At 38.3% G+C, this 27687-nt stretch overlaps 1 protein-coding gene across 1 annotated transcript in view; it reads left to right on the forward strand.

Annotated features, from left to right (window-relative positions):
- Positions 1-27687, forward strand: part of arhgef10la (Rho guanine nucleotide exchange factor (GEF) 10-like a) — a 219087-nt gene that overhangs the window by 61818 nt on the left and 129582 nt on the right. The window contains 5 exon segments of the mRNA XM_028446908.1: positions 572-688; positions 9405-9497; positions 10998-11168; positions 17885-18030; positions 20996-21168. Coding sequence (XP_028302709.1) covers positions 572-688; positions 9405-9497; positions 10998-11168; positions 17885-18030; positions 20996-21168 — 700 coding nt within the window.

A 27687-nucleotide genomic window follows, 5' to 3' on the forward strand; every position in this document is an offset into this window, starting at 1 on the left:
TGAGTAGTATGTTAGTATGTTAGTATGTCATTTTCAACACAGCCTTAGATCATCTGCACTGTTGGCCATGATGAAGCTGTTTCACTGGAATCCAAAGACCTGCTACCTAATGGGGTCACGCTGAAGGAAGAAAATGTACTTTTCATTGAGTTTCCTCTTTTTTTCTTTTGGTAATACATATGTACCCACAGACTTATTTGCATAACAGTTGGAGTGAATGTGTGCAAAGAGGGTCACTTTCTATCCGATTTGCCATTACTCTTCCCACCGCCTTGTGTGGGTTTCTCTAAACTTCTGCCCTCTTAGTCACATAATCTTTCACCCTCTGTCCCGTCATGTGCCTTTGCTTCAATGGCTTGTGAAGGTTGGTTTTCAATGCCCAAGAAGAAATACAAGCCATTTCTAAGGACTGTTCTTTCACACCCATTTCCTTTGCCTTCCTTGACTTTTAAATTACCTTCGTGTTTATTTTCTGCCAAATGATGGGAAATAAAGGCTGCTGAGCAATTTTCAAGGCTGTTGTTATGACCTCTGATGAATCCGTGTCCTGATTCAACCTCTGTTTCCACAGTTTTCTAAGTCCATGGTGCTGGACGTGTACAGTGAATATGTCAACAACTTCACCAACGCAATGGCACTCATTAAAAAGGCCTGTCTCTCCAAACCGGCATTTCTGGAATTCCTTAAGGTAAGATTTAAAAATGTTAATGTCTGAGAATCTAACTTTTCTTCATTCTGTATGGGATCAATTAAGCTACAACTAGCTGTGATCTAGGGATCCACTATATTGGATTTTTGGACAATATGCTGTCATTTTGCAGCTCATTTGAGTGTTAACCAATACTAATATTCCCCCCACACCTAATTGCAGCGACCATCTAGTTTCTGTAGTGGAATTAACATGTAGAAATATTGTGCAGACTCTTTATCATGTTGGTAAACGCAGACATAAGACAAAGCTGGGCATTATGTAACATCAATAATCATTCCTTGTACAAAATAAGAAAAAATACTTCAACTCACATTATGTAAAACTACTAACATTTTGTATTTAGTGGTAATTTATTTATTTTTCTTACTAGATCTTAGCATTCTGTGTCCAATAAGGGTGTAAGAAAAAATGTATTTGGTGATTTATCACAATATTTCACTGCACAATTATTGTTTCAATCCAAAAATTTCCAAATCAATTTTTTTAATCATCTTTCTTTATATTGGTACTTGTACTTGCAGGTAAAAATAAATAAATAATAAATAGTATTTCATACCATTTTGTACTTGTAAAGGTGAAATTTGCAATTATTAATATTGCGATTTATCTCAATGTATATTGTACTGTTTAGTATCGGGATAGATGGATAGATAGATAGATAGATCATATCGGTTCATGACTTCCAAATCGTTATTGTATAGTATCATCAGATTCATGGCAATGTACACTCCTAGTGTCTGAGCTACATATAAGGAAATCTAATCAAAAGGTTTCGACATTGGTAAGTCTGTGTCTCGTACGTCTGTTGATTTACAAACACTCCTGGAGTCTGCTCTACACACGCAAGATGGCGCTGCTTAGTCCCGCCTTCTTACGGGCGATGAGGCGTCTACGTATATGACGTCTTTGGGTTGATGAATGTGGCAAAGCCTGTTATTTTATCAATTTATTATATCGAATGGCTGACTTCAGATATTTGATTTTTAAGCCAACATTGGTCGATACTGATAACGAGCCGATAATATCGTGCATCACTAATATCAACTATGCACAAATTACAGGTATCTCAGTACATGTTTTCAAATGCATATTGCAACAAATAAATAATTGTGCTCATTCCACTGCTATCTCTCCACAAAAGGTTTCCATACTGTATTTACAGAAGCTCTTATGATTCCTGTGAAAACAAACTACCGTTTGCCTGTAACACATTTCAAACTGTTCTCAAAGCCAACAGATTTTTACTTTAATGTGAATAAAAAATGGAGCAAAATAATCAATATTCCAACTTCCAACAAAGAAAGTAGCAGAAGATAAAGCACCATGCAATTACATAAAGTGTAGTGTGTGGAAAAGAGGCTGTAACAGGGGCCTATGACGGTAACACATGCTTCACTCACAACAATATTATCTTGTAGTATGTATTTTGATGGTACATCAAACTCGATGCCACTTAGCGATATGATTGCACAGCTAAATAAATGATGGACTTGTTAGATAAGCTGATGAGTCAGAATTTGATGTGTCTCAAACCAACAATTTAATGCTCTAATATAGCATAGTTTTTATGAGTCTCTTCAGTTTGAATTCCTGTTAAATCATATAACAGGAATGTTTACTAAAACCTGTGATTGTTAATGGTGCTGATAAATCTACGTAAAATAAATCCCTATCAGATAAAAAAAAAGAAATGGTTGTGTAATTTGATTAATTAGAGATCATAAGCTGGGGTGAGAAAGTGCAGGGGAGGGAGGGCGCCATGAAATGATTGAAATGTGCTGCGCTGAACAATTCCCCGTGTGCCTGATGTTCACGCCTGAGTGTAACCCTGATCATTGAGCTGTAAGGCTGTGATACTGATTTACAGATCAAACAGCTGACAGCCTCGCATGTTGTTGGAGATAACAGGCGTCGCATCCTTTTGGTGGAAAGGTTTCTCTGTCTTTTCCTCTGAATGTTCCAGCTTTCAATAGTGATGTAAAGATGAATCCCCATCATAAATTAGATGGGCAGTGACCGGAAGAAAAACACAACACTCAGTCAGGCGCACAGTTTGTTTTTGTGCTTTAATACACTGCTGAAGCACCATGCAATTCCATCAACGCCATTATGCAGGGGACCAGTGATAGGAAGTTGGTTTTTTTTTCTTTTTGTCTTCTGCATTCTAAAATTAGAACCATGCCTAGGCACTACATTGTTTTATACTTTTAATGTCTATGATGACTCCAGACATTTCTATTTTAAATGTATTTTAAATTTAATCTGGTTATTATCTTGGTGGGGTTAATTAGTCTACTCTGAGTGTCTGTCCCCCCCGAGAGGTTAATGGATAAAAATTCTCACTTTTTAAATCTATTATGAAATCCTAATCTTCTTTGACATTGTTGAAAAACTTTATTCAACACCTTACATGATTTTATTGATTTATTTATTCATTAAAAAATGAAAAAAATAAAAATGAAATAAATGTTATCAAATTAATTTCAAAGATTACTTTTAATGCCACTTTTGTTGTGTGTAAAAAGAAATGCTTCTTTGTAATACATAATTATTCATTAAGTATTCCAAGTGAAAATATTTAATGTTTTGTTTTGAGCATGCGAAGATTAAATGAAATATTTAAAATAAAAAACATTTTTTTAAAGAATACATCAATAAAATGTTCTGAAGAATAAAAAAAATAAAATAAAAAAAAATGATTTACTGTTTTCTTTGTTTGTTTTATAATGAAAAAGAAAAGAAAAGAAAAGAAAAGAAAAGTAAAGTAAAGTAAAGTTAGTCCAAAAGGGAGCAGGAAAAACTACACACTTTTGATGCTATATAGAATAAATAAAGAAACTACAATTAAAATCAGAAAATTAACTGTGTATCATATGTTTTTTTAGAAAGAGAATGTACTGTGTTGCATTACCTCTTTTCTGGTTTTTTTTCAATATATAAAAAGGTATCCAGTATTTAAACAGATGTGAGTCACTGATGTGCGTGTATGTGCGAGGCTGAAGCGCACATGCACGCACACACACTTCTCAAAACACAGCCTCACCACACATGAGGTGTTTATAATGAAAATATATAGTAGAATTAAACAACAAACCAAACTATATTTATACAAAAAGTAAGCAAAACGACAACAGCAATGCACAAAAATGTACAAAAAGCCTCCAAAAATACACAAAATGACTCCAAAAAACATACATTACAGAAAAATTACACCAAACAACAACAAAAATATGAAAAATTGCTCAAAATACACAAAACTAAATATTTATACAAAAATACACAAAATTGAAACAGAAATGCACAAAATTACACCAAAAAAGATACAAAAATACACAAAATGATTCCAGAATCACACTACAATGGCAACAAAAAACAATAATTATACAAAAAATTACACAAAAAGACAACAGAAAGATCCAAAAATACACATAATAAAACAGCAAACACATTTATCATGCGGATGTTCCATAGAATTAAACCAAGGAAATCACAAACGCTATTTTAGTTTGCACCCGCAAATATATGCCTTTATAACACTACAGAGTACAGAGTACAGGTTCACTCCCCAGCTCCGTCTCCTCAAAGCTAAAGGACGACAACTAGAACGTCAATAAAACTGGCCTGAATGTTCACAAGGAAATGTACCACCACCACACTCTTCCATATAAGGACTCAATCAACACAGCTAAGGACCAGTACTATGCCACTCTCATCAATGCTGGTGATGGGAACACCTGGACTCTGTTTTCCTTAATTAACAACTCCCTCCATCCACCAGACTGTCTCCCCTCACACTTCTACTCCATTGACCACTGTAATTCACTCATAAACTTTTTTAATACAAAAATTGATCATATTCATCAGAAACTGACCAGTCACACCTCCTGCAGTCCACTCCCTCCTGTTCCCTCAGCTCCCTCATGTCAGCCACTCTCATGTTTTCACCTTCCTTCCTCTGCTGAAATATCTGTACTCATTAGAAATTCCAAACCATCCACCTGTCAACTTGACCCCCTCCCGACACCCCTGATCAAAGCCTGTCTCCCCTCCTTGTGACCTTTGGTGACCTCTATCATCCACTCCTCCCTTAAATCTGGTTCTGTCCCCTCAGCTCTCAAATCTGCTGCAATAACTCCCATTCTCAAAAAACAACCTTCGTCCCATTTCCAATCTACCATTCCTTTCAAAAGTCCTGGAAAAAACAGTTGCATCACAAGTCCACTCCCACCTCTCCAATAACAACCTGTATGAGCAGTTCCAGTCCGGTTTCCGCCCCCATCACAGCACTGAAACTGCACTACTCAAAATAACCAACGACCTACTTATGTCAGCAGACTCTGGACTCCTATCCATTCTCATCCTCCTCGACCTGAGTGCAGCTTTTGACACCATCTCCCATTCCATCCTCCTCCATAGACTGGCATCCATTGGTTTATCAGGCACACACACTTCTCCACTCTCCTCCGGCGTTCCCCAAGGCTCTGTCCTTGGTCCAATCCTCTTCATCATCTATCTTCTTCCCCTCGGCCATATATTGCGGAAACACAACATTCATTTTCATTGTTATGCGGATGACACCCAGCTCTACCTCTCCACCAAACCCACCTCCACCCTTCCTCCAACCTCCCTCTGTGATTCTCTACAGGAAATCAAATCCTGGTTCTCCTCCAACTTTCTCAAACTCAACAGTGTCAAAACTGAGGTTCTCCTCAATGGTTCCAAATCCACTCTCACAAAATCAAAAAGCTTCACCATCACCATCGACAACTCTTCCGTCTCCCCCGCCCCTCAGGTTAAGAGTCTGGGTGTCGTCCTCGACGGCACTCTGTCATTCCAAACCCACATCAATAACGTCACTCGGTCTGCATTCTTCCATCTTCGAAACATCAACCGCCTCGCTCACCTCATCCAGCACTGCCATCCTGGTCCACTCTCTGGTCACCTCCCGTCTTGATTACTGTAACTCCCTTCTGTCAGGTGTCCCCCAAAAGTCCTTACATAAACTACAACTGGTTCAGAATGCTGCAGCCTGGATCACCACCAGAACATCTTTCATCCACCACATCACCCCTGTTCTCCAACAACTCCACTGGCTCCCAATCACACACCGCATTGCTTACAAAACTCTCCTCCTCACCTTCAAGGCCCTCCATAATCTCGCTCCTCCGAGTCTCCTCCACATAAACACACCCAATCGGACCCTCAGATCATCTTCCATCTTCTCATCCCTCCTGTCCGCATGATCACCATGGGGTCCAGAGCCTTCAGCCGCTCTGCCCCCCACCTCTGGAACTCCCTCCCACCTGACATCCGAAACATTGACACTCTGACCATCTTCAAATCACGTCTCAAAACCCACATGTTCAAACAAGCCTACTCACTCTGATTTCCATCCACCACACTGCAAAACTTCTTTTTTATAATTGGTTTTTAGTAAAAATCTTTTTAAATCTCTATTTTTTATGTTTTATATTTACTGCTTTGTAATTCTATGTTTTTATTGTTGCTATTTTAACTCTGTTTGTAAGGTGTCCTTGGATTTTTTGAAGGGCGCCCACAAATAAAATGTATTATTATTATTATTATTATTATTATTATTATTATTATTATTATTATTATTACTACAACTTTACAACTTTACTTAAGCTCCCACATGAATGTATACTTCCAACGGGCACTGTACTAGTATTTTCGATTAGGCAAAAAAAAAAAAAAAGAAATATTCGGGTGCTTCCTCACTTTCAATGGCGGGTTCCATTCTTTTTTCAAGCAATATACTATTAAATGGATGACCCGGATACAAATTATTTGAATTTTCCTACAGACATACCTTTTGATAAAACATTTTAAGCTTGACAATTTTCCATACAAAGATTACATTCCATTACATCACTATGTTTTTGTGATTAAAAGAAATGCTTCACAATGTCTAAAAATCTAAATTAAAGTAAATGAATAAACACCTGCAATTTACCTCTTGCCTGATCAATTATGCAATTTCATTTAATTAACTACCAAAAGGCTTAACCTTATTTTTAATAGACTGTTTTGAAAAAAAAAAAAAAAAAAAACACTTCACGTAATCATTTTCATCAAACTTCACCCACCTTTTATATTCTGGGAGTCGAGTAGTCCTTGACTATTTAATGGTTTCTCATTCAGTTTGTGGTAGTTTGGTTGGATGGTACGTGCTGTGGTAAGGCCCTAAGCACAGCAGATTGCTAATTAACAATCAATGCCATTTGTTCCTTTTCTGAATGCTAATTAACTTCTCCTTGCACAATTGTATTTATAATGCTTGATGTTCTTCCCTCTCACCTTGGATATTCTCGAGACGGATGGCGTTTAATGGGTTTGCTACTTTTAAATGTATGAAATTGGTAACGTGCCATTTTCAACTCTCTAACACATCATTCATCACAGTTTGGATCAGTTTTTATCTCTTTTATAAAGGTTCTGGGGATGATATTGATGGCTAAATTTGCCATACTCTGCTTTATGTTTGGTGTCTAAATACCGGACATACAGTATATTGAAGTCCATGACCATCGACCCTGACTCATAACACAAGATACAGAGCAGTTTTTCTTCAAGAAGCACAAATGTGTATTTGCTTTTCCATCTTTGATGACATTTTCTTCTTTCTTTTTTCATCTTTGATTTTTCTTAAGTCTACCAAGTTAGACGCAGATGTGGAAACACTAGTGGCGGAATGCCGTTATTTCCCAGTTCAAAATGTCAGCGTGAATTTCAGGACAGTGTTTCTCAAATGGGGGTATGTGTACCTCTAGGGGTATGCGATTGCACTACCGGGAGTACTTGAGAGAGAGAAAGAGAGAGATAGTGGAAAATTAACAAATAAAGTTTCAGTCTTGGTCCCACCCCTGGCATGAGATGACTGGAAATGATAGAAACTATTGAAAAAAATCTATTCAGGAGTCACTAAATTGTTGTTTTTCAACCTTAGGGTCGGAACCCCATGTTGGGTCGTCTGGCGTTTAAATGCGTTCGCCTTAAATTTCTAAAAAATCTAAATGGATTTTAGATTATTATTATTTTTTTATTTTTTTTCCTTAAAACAACACACGGTCTTACACAACTGTACTTCTAAACTTTCACTTTGTCAAATATGAATCTAGTTCAACTAAAATGCAGTAGAAAAAAAAAAATATCTGAACTCAAACATGATCAAAAACTAATTATACTAATTGTCACCATAAATTCTTGATATCAAAATGGGGTCACAATCCAAAAAAGGTTAGGAACCACTGCACTAAATACTGTTTCTTTCAACTTATTTACAAAATATTATATATTATATTATAACTTTTTAATTCCATCATTATGCTCTATAGTTTTTTAGTAGTTTTCCAAGAAAAAAATTGTAGTCGGACAAAGGGGGGAATTGGATTCAGAAAAAAATCCAAAAAAGTTTGAGAGCCACTGTTTTAAGAGATGGAGTTTTTGGTCATGGTACTCCTTAAAGAAGCATGGACTCTTATTCATTCGACAATCATATGCTTTAAAGTTTTAGCTCTCGCGGGCCACATAAAATTACGTAGTTCAGGCCTCGACTAGACACTTGTGCTCTGGTCTGAGAGTGAACAGTCAATGTGTTACTAAAATAGGGCTTTTATAGAAGAAGTACAACTCTGAGAAACTTACCTTGATGTGATATCTTGAGCAATTTGTCAGTGGTTTAGGTAAGTGCCCGTCTCAGATAACATCTTGACTCAGCCGGACATGGTGGAAAGGGTTGTTCTCAGTGGTCCTCGAAGTTTTTGTCAAATCCTGTTGAAGGTCATGCCTGGTCTACCCAATCAATGGAAACCTGAGCAGTCAAGCAAACTTTCTAAAAGCTTGCCCTTTCGAGCTCTCTGCAGTGTATTTCTGTTGACCAATAACCACCAGTATACTTGCTGGTAAAACTACGAGCCTTCCCCTATGATTTGTCTCAAAGTGTGATCGCGAAGCAAGAGGCTTTTTTTAAAATACGTGATAGGAGTGCTAACCTTGTGTCTCTTCTGTCTAGTAAAATGCCAGATTGTTCCATTCAATGGGAAGCATCTTGATCACTACAGAGCATTTAGCTGCTAAGTGGAACACAACATGGTTCAACGAAGATGGAAACGAGGAACCACTTTGCGAGTTTGAGGTTGTTTCCGTACAAGTGACATATTACGTTTCAATTCTGATTTGTTTGTTTGGTACTTTGTATTTAGATTTAAATAGATTAAAAAAATAATCCCAAGACAATTTTAGCCCTTCTCAGTTACGCTTCATTAGAGATTTGCAATATTATTGTCCGATATTTGCTATAATTTGTAATATCGGTTGGGATTGGTATCGGTTTTTCCAATCGATAGTGAAAAAGCGAGTTTGTTTGAGACAGCATGCTAAAAATAAATATGCCAACTTTTCCATTTGGTTGGGAGGAGGAGATCTGTGTATATATATCACTAACAGTTAATATCAGTGGTTTAGTGTCGGACAATATCGGCATATTGGAAACCACCAACAATCTCATATCAAAGATCTTTACTCTTCATCATTTTAAATACTTTAGGTGAGCATTACTCATTGGGTTGACCTCTAATTATAATAGTCAATAAATACATTTACCATCAGAAAGTTTTTTTTTTTTACAACAATGCTTCAGTTTTTCTTTTTCTCTCTCTTCTTTGGACTCCAGAAGAAGCAGGCGTCCAGTATTGACCGGATCACTCTCTACGGCCTGATGGTGAAACCGATTCAACGATTCCCACAATTCATCTTGCTCCTGCAGGTAGAAATAGTTCTTTGAACAGTGTTAATTACAGTAAAATTAAAGATAAACAAATGAAGACTCAACGCTATACATTTCAAGGGACAATCTCAGTACTTCAACACCATGGTAGCAACAGCTTGAAAGGTGGCCACGCACATTTACCGATTTAATATTCTGACTTCCCATTCCTATTTTGAGCATGAGATTTGGAATGACTTTCTGAAACTGCAGTGGCTCATTTCACCCCTCAGTAGGCATCGATTTTCCATGAATTCAGAAGATAAGTTATGAATTTGAATCAGCCCAAACTCTAAAGAGAAGGTTTATATTTAATCATACATTATGTGAAAATGGCAAACTGCAGACATCGAGGTACATCAAGACAGCAACGTGCTTTTCTGCGGACATGTAGAGAAATGTGATTCATTCACACTTTGAATCTTTGGGGGGTTTTTTTTATCACTTTTCACCTGTAGTTTACACAACCATTGCAGTTTGCTCTGCCTGGTTTCTGAAATCTTATAAACACTCTCAAAGAAATAATTTGATCTGGAGCTTTTATTCACTGGTATTCCTATATAATATATCTGATTGTCTGATCTGAGAGACACATTATTAACATTCATGTCAGCATTTTGAATAATGACCAATAGGAGCAATAATACAGGAAATAACAAAGAGTTTGCATGTTGTTCCTTGTTTTGTTTTGTTTCAGTCTTCTTTTCAAGAAACGTCTTTATTTTAATTTAACGTTTTATGTGTTTTTGCATAATGTGGTGTATTTTCTTTGTAGTTTGTATACTTTTTTTTTAACATTTCAAATAGATTAAGTCCTATTTGTTGTTATTTGACATTTTACATGTTTTTTTTTTTGCAGAATTTGGTGTATTTTTTGTTTGTCTATTTTAGTTGTGATTTTGTACGGCTTTGTTGTTGTTTTTTATACTTTTGTGTATTTTTGTGCATCTTTCTGCCATTTTATTTATTTTTGGAGTTATTTTGTGTATTGTGTTGAGCTTCATATTCCTTACAACTTCCTGAATTACAGTTTGTTAGGGATTTATGGGGTATTAGTATATTTTTTTTTAATCTGTTTTGGGGGGCCCGCAGGGACCACTTGTATCCCATTCTTGTGCTATATATTTTACTTCTGATTTATTAGTTATCATGCCCCAGTCTTTGATTCTAACTTTTCCCATTTCAAGATGAGCCACTATGTAGAATAACATTAGTTCTGATTTAATATTACCGAAAATAGAAATCAAAATGCAATTCCATGCTTTTTCTTTTTCTTTATCACCCTGCTTTGTTGGCCATGAAGTAAGGAATTAAGGGACCCTTTAGTAACTGTAGTTTTTTACTGTTGGTAAACGTATTCCATTGTTAAACTTACTCTGGCAAATCAATTTTGACCCTTTCACCATAATTTTGTTTAGGAATACAGAAATGTAATGAAAATACAGGGGGAAAAAAGACCATGAACAGTTGGTATTTTGACTTTTTGTGACCTTTGTTTAGGACATGCTGAAGAACACATCCAAAGGCCACGTGGATCGTTTGCCTCTGCAGCTCGCTCTGACCGAGCTGGAGATGCTCGCGGAGAAGCTGAACGAACAGAAACGAGTTGCCGACCAGATTGCAGAGACCCAACAGTTAGCGCGCACCGTCAGTGATCGCTTGCTCAGTAAGGTGACTGAAAGCTCACAGTTTCTACCGCACACACACGCAAACACAGAAACACTTTCTCTAATCGTGTAAGCTGCTGTGAGCTAAACTGTAAGCTGTCTCACTCTTCTGTGCTGTTATTGCTGGGAGCCAAACATCCAGAAATTGAACCAGTATACAGCAGTTGCTCATATCACTTTCTCAAACACTAATCGAGGTTGGCATTTTTATTTAGAGAAATGATCTTGTGGTAATGACGTGCATTATCATCCCTAAACTACACCTATTGCAGTGGCAGAGGTGCTGCGTCTCCATTACCGCATGGAAATTACAGTCCTGCCTCTGCAAATCTGCTGGAAATGGGAAGAAATGATACATTTAATCAGAGCCTTTTCCTTCCTCCTGTTGCTCTTCCTGTTATTTTCACTTTCTTCCTACTTTACTTCCCTTCTGTTTAACTCCTGAACTCGTTTGCTTCTCTTCCTACTCTGCTTATATCGTTATTTTTCTCCTCCTCCCTCCCTCCCTTCCTCAGGTTTATTTCTCTCCGCTCATGCTTTCCAACATTCAGAGATGAGCTGATTCGGCCAATCTCTTCCAGTCGCGAGAAGTTCCATTTGCAGCTGTGACATTGCAGAATTCCAATAGTAAACAGTTTCCAAACCATGCAATTGAATATTTCTTCTTTGTTTCAATGTGTCCGATAATGTGTGAATAAGACACACACACAAACATACTGCACCTTTAACCCTCCTATTATCCTCAATTATTACAAACACATTTTACCCTTGGGGTCAATCTGACCCCAGGGATACTCCAGAAAATTGTTGACTAAGTTTTTGTGTCAGGCATTTTGTTTATTTGTACATAAATAGACCCTTGATCATGAAACCTTGACCTGTTCTCCAGCGCCACCATCAGGCCAAACTTTTGAATAAGAAGTAGTTTTCATCCGAATCTTCTTAAATTTATTGACAACATTAATGACCACAAGAGTATGAACCCTATTGGTTGTGATGATGATATGACCTTCCCTGCAGCGCCACCATTACATTTCATTTATTTGCTTTTTGCGAGCAGGGACAAGAAAACAAAAGGCACAAAAACACTCTTGCTCTACAAGGAAACTCCAACAGAGAAAACAATCACATGTTCAAAATAATAGATAAGATCCATGTACACTTATAATTTTAATAATATGTCTGCTCAAAAGGGAGTGGGAAGAAGAAAGACTTATTTAATCCCACCCCCATTTCTTAATCATACAACTTTCATCATATTGCTTTGGTCTGTTTGGACTTAAAGAAATACATAATAAGTACTAAACAGAATAGGAAACAAACAAAAAAAAACTGACTAACTAATAATCAGTAACTAGTTTTACCTAGGGACCACACATAATAAATAAATGACCTTTTTATGTGGCGCATTCCCACGGGATAACTGAAGCCTGAGATTTTGCTGAAATTTACAGACATCTGAAAACGTGGAATAGTGTGTGAGTTCATGTTAAAACAACTTCGCAGGCTTTTGACCACAGGTGCTCGGGCTCTGTGCTGTGTTGCTGCTAGCGCTAGCCAGCTGAATTAAATAGAAGGCTACAAACAGAAAAAGAAAAAAAAACGATTGTTACCGCACAGTGCAAAGCACGACGTGATCCACCATTTGCACCATTCAGACATTGCTCCTTGTCTTCAGCCTTCTCTTTTTGTTGCCGTACGTTACGGGCCGATAAGGTTTTGCTCGCCCGTGACCCAAAAGGTTTTCTAAACCAGTGATTCTCAACTGGTGGGCCGGGACCCAAAAGTGGACCAGTACTGGGTGGGTCGCGGACAGCTGGTTAAAAACAAACACTTAATGTCTCTCATGTTGTACTTGTCTTTTATTTTGAAAGAAACTTTTTTTGACAGACATGCTGTGAAATGCATGCAAAAGTAAATAAACATGCATCCTGGTGTCATGGTCTGTGTTTACCTCGTACTGAGGTCAATTATGAGCATATATGCGCATGCGCGTCTGTCTAAATCACAGAGATGCCTATTTGCATTGGATTAGTATTATCACAGGACCTCGGAGTTCAGCAAAATATAGTAGGTCATTTTTACTTTACAAATTACTGACATGGCCGATTCGCACGAGATTATCATCACAGACATTCTACGCAATTATTACAAATCGCATGTGGTCCCTAGTTAAAACTAATCCCGTGTGAATAGGGCTTAAGATACAGTATACAAGACTACAACGGTAATACATTCCATTGGTCAAACTTTCAGTTTTTATGTATCTTGAAAATTCTTCATCCAAATCAGACAGACTGATGTTTTACACAGTTAAAACAGCCTAGGGTTAAATTCACCCCAGATGAACACCAATGTGTGCAATATGTGTTCAGCTGCAGATTAAAAAAATGTAATCATGATAATTTATTGCGTAATTAATTGTACCCATCAAGTTAGGAGTCATCAAGTCATGAAATATGATAGGGCTGCACGATTGTAGAAAAAAACTAGTAATCACGATTATTCAAATGATTATTTGTCAGTCAAAAAGTTATTTATTTTTTGTACAAAACAATGTCAAATCTATTCTTTAAACATAAATAAAATCCTTCAAACACTAAAATCAACTATGTTCACCTTTGCACAAAACAAAACACTTCTTGCATGTGATGTATCTTTGCTCCAGGGTCTTCATCATCAAACCCAAAGTGTTCCTATAACATCATTTCACTTGCCTTGCTTGTTTACCAAGTGTATTCTTTGTAGATCGTTGAAGTTTATTTTATTTAGCAAATAAAACATGTATAATTGATTTTTTTTTCATAATCGTTTTTCCTCGATTATGTTATTTTTGTAATTGTTGAGTACTAATCACAATCGTAATCATATTTTGATTAATTGCACACCCTTAAATATGAAGCAATAAAAAAACTAAGTCAACTCGTATTTTTTGAATGAATAACAATGAATGGGGTCAAATTGACCCCAAGGATAATAGGAGGGTAAAGATGAACTGATATATTTTCTCAGTAGCCCCGCCTCCCTCTTTGATGTAGTGGTAGGATTTTGTGGCATCACACAGCTTTTCAAAGCAGGCTAATGACTCATCCTGGAGCTGAAAGCAGCCCCAACACACACACACACACGCACGCACGCACGCACGCACGCGCACACACACACACACACACACACACACACACACACACACACACACACACACACACACACACACACACACACACACACACTACTGCACTGCAGCCTTATTGGATTGATGCAGCAAGGCGATCTATTCCCTTCCTGAGATTTGCACCCCTTAACAAACATCCTACTAAAGAATAGAGGTGTAAACTATTTGTTTGGCATCAGTGGGGGCTGTGACAAGCTTGGTTTACTTTGTCTTGATATGATATACGTACATCAAAAGAATTTATGAATGTAGGAAATCATGAAAGAACCCAAAAGGTGATGAAGCACTGAGAGTGACTACGTATTTGCATGCAACACGTGCACAAATTATTCCTGGTTTTGTCATCGAATTTTAGTTTCAGCTAACTAAATTCAAATTAAAAACCTAGAGCAGTGTTTCCCAACCAGGGGTACGCGTACCCCTAGGGGTACGTGAGCACATTGCAGGGGGTACGTGGAAAAATTAAGATAAAAAAAAAAATATTCTCAGTTATTTTATAATTCCGTCAAAAACGGTCCGTGTGCACTATGACTTGTTTCCCTGGGGAGAGAATAACCTGTGGCACAATCAAAACAGCGGAACCCTTTTTACCTGCAGCAGGTGTAAATATGGTTGCTGTGGATACAGGAGGGGGAGAGGAGCCTGCCGACAAACGCAAGAAAGATGCCAAACCTAAACCAAGGCTGTATAGTGAAAACTATGTTTTATTTGGATTCACTTCTACGTCCGCGGACCCGCCGCAGCCTCAGTGCTTCTTTTGCGGTGAAATCCTGGCAAATAACTCCATGAAGCCAGCCCATTTACAGCGACACCAGAGTAACAAACACTCGAAAAGTGTCGGTAAAACTGAGGAATTTTACAAACGTAAATCGTCGGAGTTTAAATCAAGACAGAATGTAATGATGAAGGCTACGAGTGTGTCAAACAAAGCACTGGAGGCATCTTACGCCGTATTTCTGCTCGTGGCGAAATCAAAAAAGCCTCACTCGATTGTTGAAGAGCTCATTCTCCCTGCAGCTGCGGCTATGGCTGAAATTATGATCGACAAGAAAGCAGCCGACACACTCAAGAAAATCCCCTTGTCGAACAACACCGTGTCCCGTCGGATTGATGATATGTCGGTGAATATTATTGAACAAGTAGTGAAAAAAATTAAAAAAGCCGGTCAGTTCGCTTTGCAGCTGGATGAAATGACAGATGTGAGCGGTGATGCTCAGCTCCTGGCCTTCGTTCGTTACAAAGATGTGTCGGACATAAATGAGCATATTTTATTTTGCAAAAAGCTCCCAGGAAAGACAACCGGGGAACAAATGTTCCAAATTATAGACATCTTTTTCAAACCTGCGGTCACATCTGTACTGATGGAGCTGCTGCGATGACGGGGAGTGTGAAGGGACTTTTCGGACACAAGTAAAAAAGGTAAATCCCGACATTAAATGGCTGCATTGTATTATTCACCGCGAGGCACTGGCAAGTAAGCGAATGAGCCCTGATTTAAGCGATGTTATGGATGATGCTGTGAAGGTGATTAGTTTCATCCAATCCCGGCCACTGAATCACAGATTGTTTGAAACTCTTTGTGATGAGAGCGGTACAGAGCACGGACAGCTTTTGCTTCACACGGACGTCCGCTGGCTGTTCCGTGGGAAAACACTACTCAGACTTTATGAACTGCGCAGTGAAGTTTCTGTGTTTCTGACGCAGCATCAGCATCCTCTTGCTTTGGTGTTTGAGGATGCTGAGTGGGTAAGGCGCCTGGCGTATCTCGCCGATATATTTACCAAACTTAACGAGCTCAACCTATCGCTTCAGGGAAAGGAGTCACACATCCTTAAAATGTATGACAAAATTAAAGGATTCACAAAAAAGCTCAAACTATGGGAGAACAAATGTGATGATGGTCAGCTGTTTTCCACTACTTGATTCCCATCTTGCCACCACTGATGTTGCCAGGGGTCCAGTAGTCAAACTGGTGCAAGCACATCTGTCCAAACTTTGCATGGATTTCAACCAGTATTTTCAGGACATTGAAAAAAAGTCAGAAGGACTGGATTGGGTGAGGAACCCATTTATTGTGAGTGAGAGCTGCAACAAACTTCCTGCAAGGCTGCAGGAGCATCTGATGGATTTATCATGTGATCAGGGTCTGAAAATGACCTATGATGAGAAGACATTGACTGAGTTCTGGTGTGATGTGGAGAAGGAGTATCCTGAGCTGGGAAAACATGCATTGATTGAGCTTTTGCCTGATCGCCAGCTGATACAGTGAGTTTAAATTACAGTTGTTCAGTGTTTTGTGTCTGATTTTTCAAGTTCAAATGAGACATGTTCAAAGAAGCTCGTTTTGTGGGAAATCTCATAAAAGTTATATATAACACATGCAGGTTAATTATTTTTTTGGTATTTATTTATATTTTTTCTAATTTCAACTTTCTAATTTTTCTTTAATAATAATGTATTAGTATTAATAATACAGTATTAATAATAAAAATGTTTATTATAATATTATTTCTTATATTTATCATTTTTATTGCCCTGAAGGCAAAACCATTTTATGTTCAATTTGAGTTGAATAAGATAATGCCTGAATATTATTTGTTCAATTTAAGAATAGGAAATAAAATGACGCTTTGAATATTCAGTTGTGTTGTGTTCTACTTTTGAAGAATCATGCACACACATGAGTGAGGGGGTACACAAGACAAAAAAGGTTGGGAACCACTGACCTAGAGGATGTTGTTGACTAAAATGACTACTACTGATATTACTTACCTGGTATTTCTATTGATTAGATTAAACTGTAGCACAATGGAGGGTCTCTGAAAATCTCCAAAATGTGAGAATGAAATGTGTATTCGTGAGTTTTATGGATCAAATCAGCACATGTTGCTATTCCGCTTTCACACTTAAAATGTTTTCAGAACTTTCAAAGCTGGAGAATCAACAGAGATATTTAGCCTCAGTGTGATTCAGATTTTTGTCGTTGTCGGTTCCAAATGCATCTTGGGAAACTTGGAAGTATACTTGAGTGGGAATGCTCAACATCCAAACCACACTTATAAAATATAGTAGACAGTATATACTTTATATACATTACAAACACAGCCTTGGTTTATGGGCTGATCATTGAAGCAAAGCTGTTAAATATATCTGTTAATATGATATAATAATATTAGTGGAATATTTAATTCTAAAGCCAATGTTGGCCGATACCAAAAGGTTGTATATCGTGCATCACTTACCTGGACTACGTAGGTATTGGAAATACATACAGTATGTATTTCTTGTTTGAAGATATTGTTGTACGAGTAAAGTCAAAATAATGTTTTACAGATAAAGAAAAACATCAACAAAATATGCAGACTCCAAAGCTTGAAAACAAATTATCCACAGATGAATTCTTTACTTGCATGTATTAAATGACCTTTAGGATATGGAACATTCTGCTAATCCCTGATACGACGTCAGTCTTTGACTGTGTCCTCTGGGCTCTGAACCCCTGATGCCTTTTCCCTTCACCTCTGATCTGATTGTTGTGTCCCCTTTAGCAACTGAACTCTGAGCAGGGGTCGCTGGTCCTTTGTGAGACACTTATTGAGATGGTGTTTGGCGAGCGGGGACAGGTCCTGAAGTCAAAGGAGAGAAAAGTCTTCCTCTTTGACGATGTGCTCATCTGTGCCAACATAAATGTCAAGTAAGTCCCTGGTATGTTCGAGGTTGACCTAAATGCCTCTGCATTCAGCAATGTTTAGCTAATGTTGTCATGATGTTCGGATCAAGCATGAAGTTGACTAAACGGGAAACCTTGGCCCTTTTTTATAAACCTTGCGTGAAAACGGGTATAAATCTGTGTTCATATTGTGTCGTACGACAGAACCAACGTGTGATTCAAGAAACTTTAATATCTGACCAATCTCAGCGTACCAATGATGCGGCGGCTGAAATTGATCGTCAATAACATGTTACGCCCTCAAATATTTCTGGTTCGGAGGCCCCGCCCACTGAGGTCAAAACAAACATTTGAAAGGAAATAAACAATTCCGAGATGAAAATCAGCATCCTCACATCTGATGGGAAGAAAATCAAACATGTTTTTCGGTAGTGTCAAAACTGGAATTTAAGGAGCTCATTTTAAAACACTCTTTTTAAGAGAATAACGGAGGCAGTGAACAACGTCTCTGTATCGGAGCGGACTCGGGCTGAGGTTTGAATTCAATTCTCAATAACTAACTTAACCAATGCCTAATAATGGTTTTAATGAAAATGTTACTCATTCATAGCCTGAGCGCGTAAATCCCTGCTATTTGATCAAGACAAATCTTTACACTTTGGTCAAGAAAAAGTAGACGAGTCAGCCTGGTGAGCATGAGACCAAACCTCATATCAGGGCAGAGATCCTGAAGAGAGACAGCAATATATTGTTTATAAAATATCAAAAGAAATGAATGAATCCTTTAAAGGTTTTTTGCGTTCCGTCCTTGCGGGTTACCGTAGCGCAATGTGAGCCAGCCCCCTTTGAGTAGGCTATATGTGTGCCACAGGCATGTTACATTTTTATTTGCACTATGCTGAGATGCTAAGGGAGGAGTTTATTATTTCTTTATTTGTAATGTTATGTGATTTCTTAATCAGAAAATGTAAGTTACTGTGAAGTTGCTGTTGCACTTTTGCTTAAACCTGGATTAAAGCTTGAAATTGTTGAATGACAGAGCCTCATTTACTTTTTATTTTGGGATTGTTCTATGCATTTTAACTCTTAAGGACAATCACAGCAATAAAGTTGTACTTTTGACAATATATCTGATGTCTGCAGTCATTTTTAAGTGCATTGAAAAAATAAATATCGAATCGAAACTCGAATTTTTCTTTAAGCAAAATCGCCCAGGCCTAATTTGAGGTTTATGTTACTAAACTCACCTGTTTACTGGCGTTTTAGCCTCTGAAAAGTCACTTTCATGACATTTCTGAAAACAGGCTGTTTTTTAACCGTCATGCATATGCATGAGTGGGCGTAAACTCACACGCTGTTCAGCGCTGCTTCAGCGTGTGTGTTTATCACAGCAGCAGCAGTAGTAAAACTTTAACGATCTCCTTAGTCATCTGACCGCATAAATAGTCCATTTAAGGCAATAGTCCAGTGGTTTGTTCAAACACTGTGTCGCATTGGGTCACAAACACCTCATATCATACCATAAAGGCAATACAAGGTGATATAACGGCTACTAAAAATGGAACTGATTGTGAGCGCTCATCGGTTTATCTATATACTGGATTATCTATTATCTGAACTTAAAGATATTAACTGTAATATCAACCTGCCTTCACTGTTTGTTTTACGTGTGAGGTAGTTTGAGAGGGAGGAGCTCACTTTCCTTTGTAGGGTAGGAGGAGTCAGGATTGTCAGGAGGAGGAGTTTCCGCATTGGGATGCTCCTGTTTGGAGCTGACTTTTTACAAAATGTGAAATAGCAAGGGAGGGACGAAACACAACTTTTTCAATTTTGGCCCTCTGAATGAGGCTAAAGGGATGCATATCACTGTGGCAAAACCATTAAAAAATAATTTTTTTATAATAATACTTCCCCTTTAAGAAGCCTCAGTGGAGGCTGTACTGCCACTGGTTCAGCTTTAGCCCCTCCCGCTGCGTTGATACATCAGACAAAAGTGCAGGTATCAGTAATAATGTTTTTTTTATTTTTCAATTCATTTTATTTTGTTTTAATAAACTGTTTTGATGTGTCCTGAATGTGTGTCTGCTTATGCTGAGGCTTGTTTAATACGTTATTTTCAGACTCAGTCAGATTAGGTTGTTCTGCAGCACAAATCCACACACTCAGGTTTGCGTACACAAGCTCAGACGTGACGTGGGATCTGATCGTAGCATACGATCACGTCAGAATTAATAAATATTGCAGCTTGCATGAATTTGGACGAACGCACGTCGTACGCCCAGATCTGAATGTACGAACGGTTGATAAATGAGGGCCCATGTGTGCTGCTGTGCTGTTTGAAGAAATGTCTGAGAGGTGGAACCGGGATCTTAATTTACGACTCGAATATTCTGGCTGTTTACTGTTTACAAAGAAAAATAGCTTCTGGGGGTTGTGAGCACTATCGGGACGAGCAAGAGCTTTATCAGCTTTAAACAAATGCTGGAATACCTAACTATAGCTCCAGGAGGTCTAGATTACTGACATAAAACATTTTTTAGCTTCATTCTAATATATCTTCTTCGACAGCCCCATTGATCACATCTTGCTCTCGCTGCAGTAAACAGAAGAAGGTTCTTGTAAATTTTTTTTTTCAAAAGCCGCTGTCAACCATGTCACTTGCAGCTTTTCCTGTTCAGCCTTCAAAGTAATTATCACTGCGCGATCCTCTTAACTCGAGTGTCCTGATGTTTGGCTTTGAGGGCCCTCTGGGATCTTGATAAACCTATCACAATGTGGATTGTCGGGGCGATAACGTGAATACATGAAACGATTGAATTCCTCCTCGCAGACGGGGAAGTCACATAAGTGATCATGCAGATTCTTTCACTCTTCTGCTTCTTTTTGAAGTGCCTCGTCTGTGAGAGCTCAGGGTGTCGATAGGAGGAGAATTTCTGTCTGTTCTACATTTTTGCCCCACACTTTTTTCTTTTTTTATTATTTCCACCAGGGGGCCTCCGGATATTAGCAGCCTCGTCCCAATCGGCCCCAAGTACACCATAAAGTGGAGCGCCCCTTTACAGCTGGTGCAGGTGGTGGAGGTCGGCCTGGAGGCTCCTCAGGGAAAAGACACCAAGTTTCAGCATTGTGCTTCTAAGAGGCCGAGTACCGTCTGCACATCAGGTAAACTAAAGGGAACTACTTCTTCTTTGGTGTTTGCACTCTCTATTGTTCAAAGATATTTACTAACGATCTCATCAACATGCTTTTTTTTTTTTTTTTTTACTAATATCCAATATTGTCCAACACTGAATTTGAAGTGATCTCACAAGAGAAGTAATCCACAAATAAACATCATCTGTGTAAAGTTAGAATACTTATTCATCTTCAGTGAAGTGAGAAGTGCCATATTCATATTTAATATGTTGTCTCAAACAACAGCTGTCGGCCTGAGGAGTCATCCAAACTAATTATCCAAGCACTTAAACTGTTTTCTTTGATGATGTTCACTGTGAAACTGTGACAATACACAATAAAATAACCTTTCAATATTGTGCAACAAATGTAACATTTGTTATATAGTTTAGTGATGCACCAAAATTCCAGCCACCTAAACATTTTTCTCACCATGACACCGCTGTATGAGTGGGGTCAAGTTAAACATTCTTTTAGCTTTTTTATTTTGTTGTGCACTGTTGGAATGTCAGTGCTAAATAATTATTTTCATATTTTTTTAATAAATTTATTCTTTGAAGCATTAATATGAATTTATACAATTGCAATATTTTAATTTTAGTGAGGTACACATTCAGAGCCATAAATGGAAAGGGACTTATATAAATATTGTATCATAGTTTCAGTTTTCTCATTTTTGGTTTCCGGTTTTGGCCAAGAATTTTCATTTCAATGCATCCCTAATATAGTTTATATATGAGGTGTAGATCGATATGGATAGCTAATAAGTTAGCGTTAGCTTGGCGGTTAGCCCGTAAGCTAGTTAAACATGTATACGAAACAGGAAGTAGTGATCTATATTACTGTGTAAAATGACTGAAACATCTGATTGAGCCTTTTCTTGCATTCTACGCACAAAAAGAGTTTGCCTCTGAAAAAAATAAACTAACAGATACGCTATGCTATAATAGTGGGGAAAACCCAATTACATCACAGAGAAAACATCAATATATATTGAGTAATGCCATTCTGGTTCGATGGTATGCATCAAAGCATCATCTCAAGGCATGGGCAAAATATCGAGATATATATTGTATATTGTATATCGTAATATAGCTTGAAAATATAGAGATATAAAAAAAATTCCATATTGCCCAACCCTATCGTGGTATCAAAAAACTACCACAACCCTAAAATATATATATATATATCTATATATTTATGGTAAATGGACTTGATTTTATATAGCGCTTTATCCCCACACTGAAGCAGTCTCAAAGCGCTTTATATATCAGCTCATTCACCCAATCACTCTCACATTCACACACCAGTGGGACAGGACTGCCATGCAAGGCGCTAGTCAACCACTGGGAGCAACTTAGGGTTCAGTGTCTTGCCCAAGGACACTTCGACACATAGTCAGGTACTGGGATCGAACCCCCAACCTCTCGATCAGAAGACGACCCACTACCACCTGAGCCACGGTCGCCCCATTATATATATATATAAAAAATTGTCTTGTGGTCTCAGAATTTTTTTTCTTTCGTTGAATAATTTTTGGGCAATATTTATCACATTTCATTATTTAGTGGATGGGATGAATTGTGAATACTTTAGGTTCATTTACAACATTTCTGTGTGATTGTTATTGTATTTACAAAAATGTATTTATTGTAATCAGACCATGGCGACCCAATGGTATGGTTAATCATATTTAATAGTTGATTTTCCTTTAAAGAAATATAATACATTTATTAAGATAAAATAGAGAACACGTATGTACATTTTAACTTTCACAGAGGCAGCATCAGAAAAATGAATAAGAAAATAGAGAAGTGCAGCCTAAAATCCTGTAATAAAAGTAAACACCCCTTACATAATTTTTTTTTCCTCTAATAAATTGGAATGGCACAAAAGCCAATGGTACCTTAAAAACAAGGCTTTGGTTCATAAAACCTTTTAGACCTGCAATTTTAGAAAATGTGCTTTGATCAAATAAATAACACGGTTATTTTCAAGGACTGCAGATGTTGCTCACTGCTACTCCTGCTTTCTTACCGGAGGTTGTGACGCACACCATCTCTTATTTACCTTGTGTCTTTTTGTATGTGTGTGTTTCTTTTGTTTTCTACACAAATCTCCTTACATGTCACCAATGTCAACTCTATATATTGTCTTCAAAGCTGAAGTAGAACTGAAGAGCCCAGAACAACCAGCAATGGTTTGACAAAAGCCTTTTAAAAGCATTTAACCATTTTGTTTGAGCTGGTGTGAAGTTGATTGGTTTGGCCGGATTCCAATCTGAGCGTTTCCAATTTAAGCCGAGAGCGAGTCAGATGCTCTGTGAACACAAACGCTCTCAACTCGGATCAAACACGGGAAATGTAGAAGATGACGCACAGCATTGAACCGACAACAGCGCAAAACAAAACATCAAAGCCAACAAAAGAATGGCAATTTGTTGCTGCCCCATTTGTTGAAATCTGTAAAATAAAACAGGCAAAGAAGGAAGACTATACTTTGAGCTCTTACATGCTTGCCTTGTGCAAAGGATGAGACCGTATTTTTAATTGTCTGCCCAGAGAAGTGTCTATCCACAAGCGTCTAGATCATGCAACTGCATCAGAGGTCGTTTGGAGCGGATCTAAAAGTGTGCTGTGTACACAAACTGAGCCAAAGTAAGGTGATAGAACAAGCATGTTACTTCATGACGGTGTTAGATATGGAAAATGACTGACTCATGTTTTGCGATCTGAGGCAAGCAGTTTGATCATAAATTTGATATCAGTGATGTCAATTATTGTTAAGCTCTACTAGTGCTCAATTTTGGAGTACGTGTACTTAGCTTTGGTTTACTAGTGTAGAAGGACGCTGAGCCAGAAGGCGAAGCTCTCAGTTTACCGGTCAATCTAAGTTCCTACCCTCACCTATGGTCATAAGCTTTGGGTCATGACCAAAAGAACAAGCGGCCGAAATGAGTTCCCTCCGTAGGGTGGCTGGGCTCTCCCTTAGACATAGGGTGAGAAGCTCAGAGAAAGCCACTGCTTCGCCTCATTGAGAAGAGCCATATGAAGTGGCTTGGGCACCTAATTAGGATGCCCCCCCCGGACGCCTCCCTATTGAGGCGTTCAGGGCACATCCCTCTGGAAGGAGACCCCGAGGAAGACCCAGGACACGATGGAGACACTATATCTCTCAGCTGGCCTGGGAACGCCTTGGGATCCCCCCCGGAGGAGAAGGAAGAAGTGGCCAGAGAAAGGGAAGTCTGGGCCTCCCTGTTAAGGATGCTGCCCCCGGATGGATGGATAGCAATACGACTAAAGCTTTGAATTTTTACTAGCACTACTAGTACACTTAAAATATCTCACTAGCAATACTAGTGGACTGTTTTTAGACTACCAGTACAACTAGTAAAGCCAAAAGATTCACTAGTATTCCTAGTAGACCTAATAAAATGAAGTTGGAAGAATTATAACCAAATCCAGATCCCTGATTGGTTGGAATACTTTCAAAAACCAATGGCAAAAATTCAAAGCTTTACTAGTACTACTAGTGAGATAGTTTAAGTGTACTAGTGGTACTAGTAAACAAGAACATGTTTTACTAGTGAAGGTTTTTGGCGCAGTAGTGCGTGAGTAGACTTTTCAAGTGAAGCAAAATTGTTACTCGTAGACAATTTTGTGTCAGTAGTAGTACTAGTAAAGCTTTGAATTTTTACCAGCAGTACATTATCTTGCTAGTAGTACTAGTAAACTGTTTCTATTCCACTAGTACTACTAGTAAAGCCAAAAGATTCACTCGTAGCTCTAGTAGACCTAATGTAGATCAAATAGGAAGGATAATAACCAAATCTAGCACCCTGATTGGTTGGAATACTTTCAACAGCCAATGACAACTCTGAATTTTCTTTCTCCACCCCCTTATTAGCATATGATGCCCACTAGTGACACTTTTTAATTAACCGTTAAAGTCTACTCGCGCACTAGTAAACCAAAATGAGTACATGTGCTCCAAAATTGAGCACTAGCAGAGCTTACTAATGGTTGATATTACTGATATCAAATTTATGCTTGAACGGCTTGCCATGTGATTTCAGAGATGATGTCCTAAAAGATTACACAGTGGTGTCAGTCGTGGTTGGTTCTGCAGAGCTTTTACTGCTACAGTTGCAGAAAACTGCAGCACAGCCTCTAAAGAAACCACATGTGGCTCCTGAGTCACAGGTTTTCCAAACGCTCTCCTATCTCCATCCTATCCAGTTAATCTTAGAACTTGGACTGTATTCCTCTCAGTCCTTTTCCTCAGACTCGGCGAGGCTAATCTCTTTCTCTTGCTGAGCATTGCATGGAGGGCAGGCGAGGCATTTGTGCTGCCTGTCACTCTGATTGAGGATGTGCTTGTGAGGAGTCGAGTGATGAGGGCTACTTGTGCCCATCTGCCTGGGGGGGGGTTCATCTTGGAGAGCGATGTGGGGAGTAGTGAATTCTTCTTTGTCCGTCACGTCACTCTCACAGTTTCCCAAAGTCGTCCAGAGTGGAGTCATCAGTCTGCTTAGTCTTTGTTTTCTTGAGTCTCAATTAGAGAGCAAGTAGCAGGGAATGATGTGTTAAAGCTCTAGTCCTTGAACCACCTCTTGCTAAACTTCGGAGTGTATAAAGCTTGAAGAAATGTCTGATAACTGTTCTTTGAAAAAGGGAGACATTGCCTTATCAGGATGTAAAGCTGCACACTTTTCAAAGGTGCAGCTCCATGACTTAAATATCAATGGTGTGTATCAACATGTCATGTCGGCAAGAGGCTTCTGTTTTAAGAGTCGGTATGTTTTTCAACACATTCAAGTCGTTTATATAGAAAGAAATAAAGAAAGTTGTTGGAGACTTGTAAACTTCCAACTTTGCAGCAAGGATTTGGGATCACTTAAGGTTGTGCTTTTGTCTGTAGCTGTCTCTGTGCAAATGTTAAGTCTTGCAGATGTGGCAGATACTGAATCTGACATTCTCTTCCACTTTTTTCTTTTAAAACACTGACACCGTTGGGGTCACCTTAATCATTCCTCTCGAGAAAAGGTCCTTGAACATCTGCAGAGCCTTTCACAACATCTTTATTCAGACCTGTCTATTTATAGTTGCTGGTATTAAAGTCATTCAACTCAAGTTTCTCGTCAAATTCTCGCTTTCATTTCCTTCCGTCAGCGGAAAATGGAGCAATTTTTCATTTTTGCTGCTCCCGCGTTCCATCTTTATTGAGGAGAGTTAGCCTTTAGGGATATGCAGGCTCATTTTTCTATCCCATCATTTACCTTTGACTATGTCTTTATTGTACCATTTCTACGGTTTTCTCTTCCTTCAATGTTTATGGTTTTTAAAGTCCCTGGCACCGCGCTTTTAACTTACAGGCTGTTTCACCTCACATAGTCCCCATTATCCCTCTTTTACTGTGGCCTCCCTTCTGACCCACCGTCGGAAATGCAGCTCTGTGCTCAGACGTGCACTGCTGCGCTTTGGCTGGAAATCAGACACTGAGATTGGATGTATCTATACAAGCTGCATTGTCTTTAAAGCCACTAGCTAGCATCAACTGGCACGGTAGCCGAGAGTGTGACTGTATAAATCATATGCTGCTTTACCAATGGGATAATACTGGATTACACCTCAGCACATTCACCTCGGGCACTGTAGCCAACAGCAGGCCCAGGAGGGATCAACAAACCTGTTCAGAGGGTCTACCACGCGGTTTCCCTCAGAGACGGAAGGACAGCATTGTTTGTTTTAGCTTTCAGTGCATCCCAGTGAATGTATGTCTCACCTATTGATTGTCTTTTCATGGATTACAGATGTCACCATCTGCCATTGTCAAATATTCCATTACAACCAAAAGCTAGATTTAACTCTTTAAAAGGGATCCTCTACTGGCCTAAAACCTTTGAAATGTACTTAGAATATCAATGGTCTAACACACTGTTTCTCAAATGGGGTTATGTGTACTGCTTGGGGTACACATTGTCACTACAGGGGTAGTCTTGGTCCCACCCCAGGCATAAGATGACCGGAAATGATAAAAACAATAGAAATAAACGTATACAGGAGCAACTAAATCAGTGTTTTTCCACCTGGGGGTCGCCTGACATTTCTGAAAAATTTTAATAGATTTTAAAAATGTTTTATTTAAAACAACACACAATCTTAAACAAGTATAAATCTAGTTCAACTAAAATGCAGTAAAAAATAAAATAAAATCTGAGACCAAACATAAAAATTAATTGTATTAAAAGGTTGTGAACCACTGCGCTAGATACTGTTTATTTGCAATTATTTGCAAAATGAGATTATTTAAAATGTGTGTTACCCATAGTTCATTCCATCATTATGCTCCATAGTTGTTTTTAACTTATTTTCTAAACAAAATGTTGTAGTCGGACAAAGGAGGGTACTTAGATTCAAAAATACGATAAAGATCTCATTGTTTTCTACCACCTATAACGACTTCTATTCTCAGGGTTTGTGTCTTTAACAGTCCGTGATCTACTTG

This window comes from Gouania willdenowi, chromosome 5 (genome assembly GCF_900634775.1).
Source record: "Gouania willdenowi chromosome 5, fGouWil2.1, whole genome shotgun sequence".
In the NCBI taxonomy this organism is placed as follows: domain Eukaryota; kingdom Metazoa; phylum Chordata; class Actinopteri; order Blenniiformes; family Gobiesocidae; genus Gouania; species Gouania willdenowi.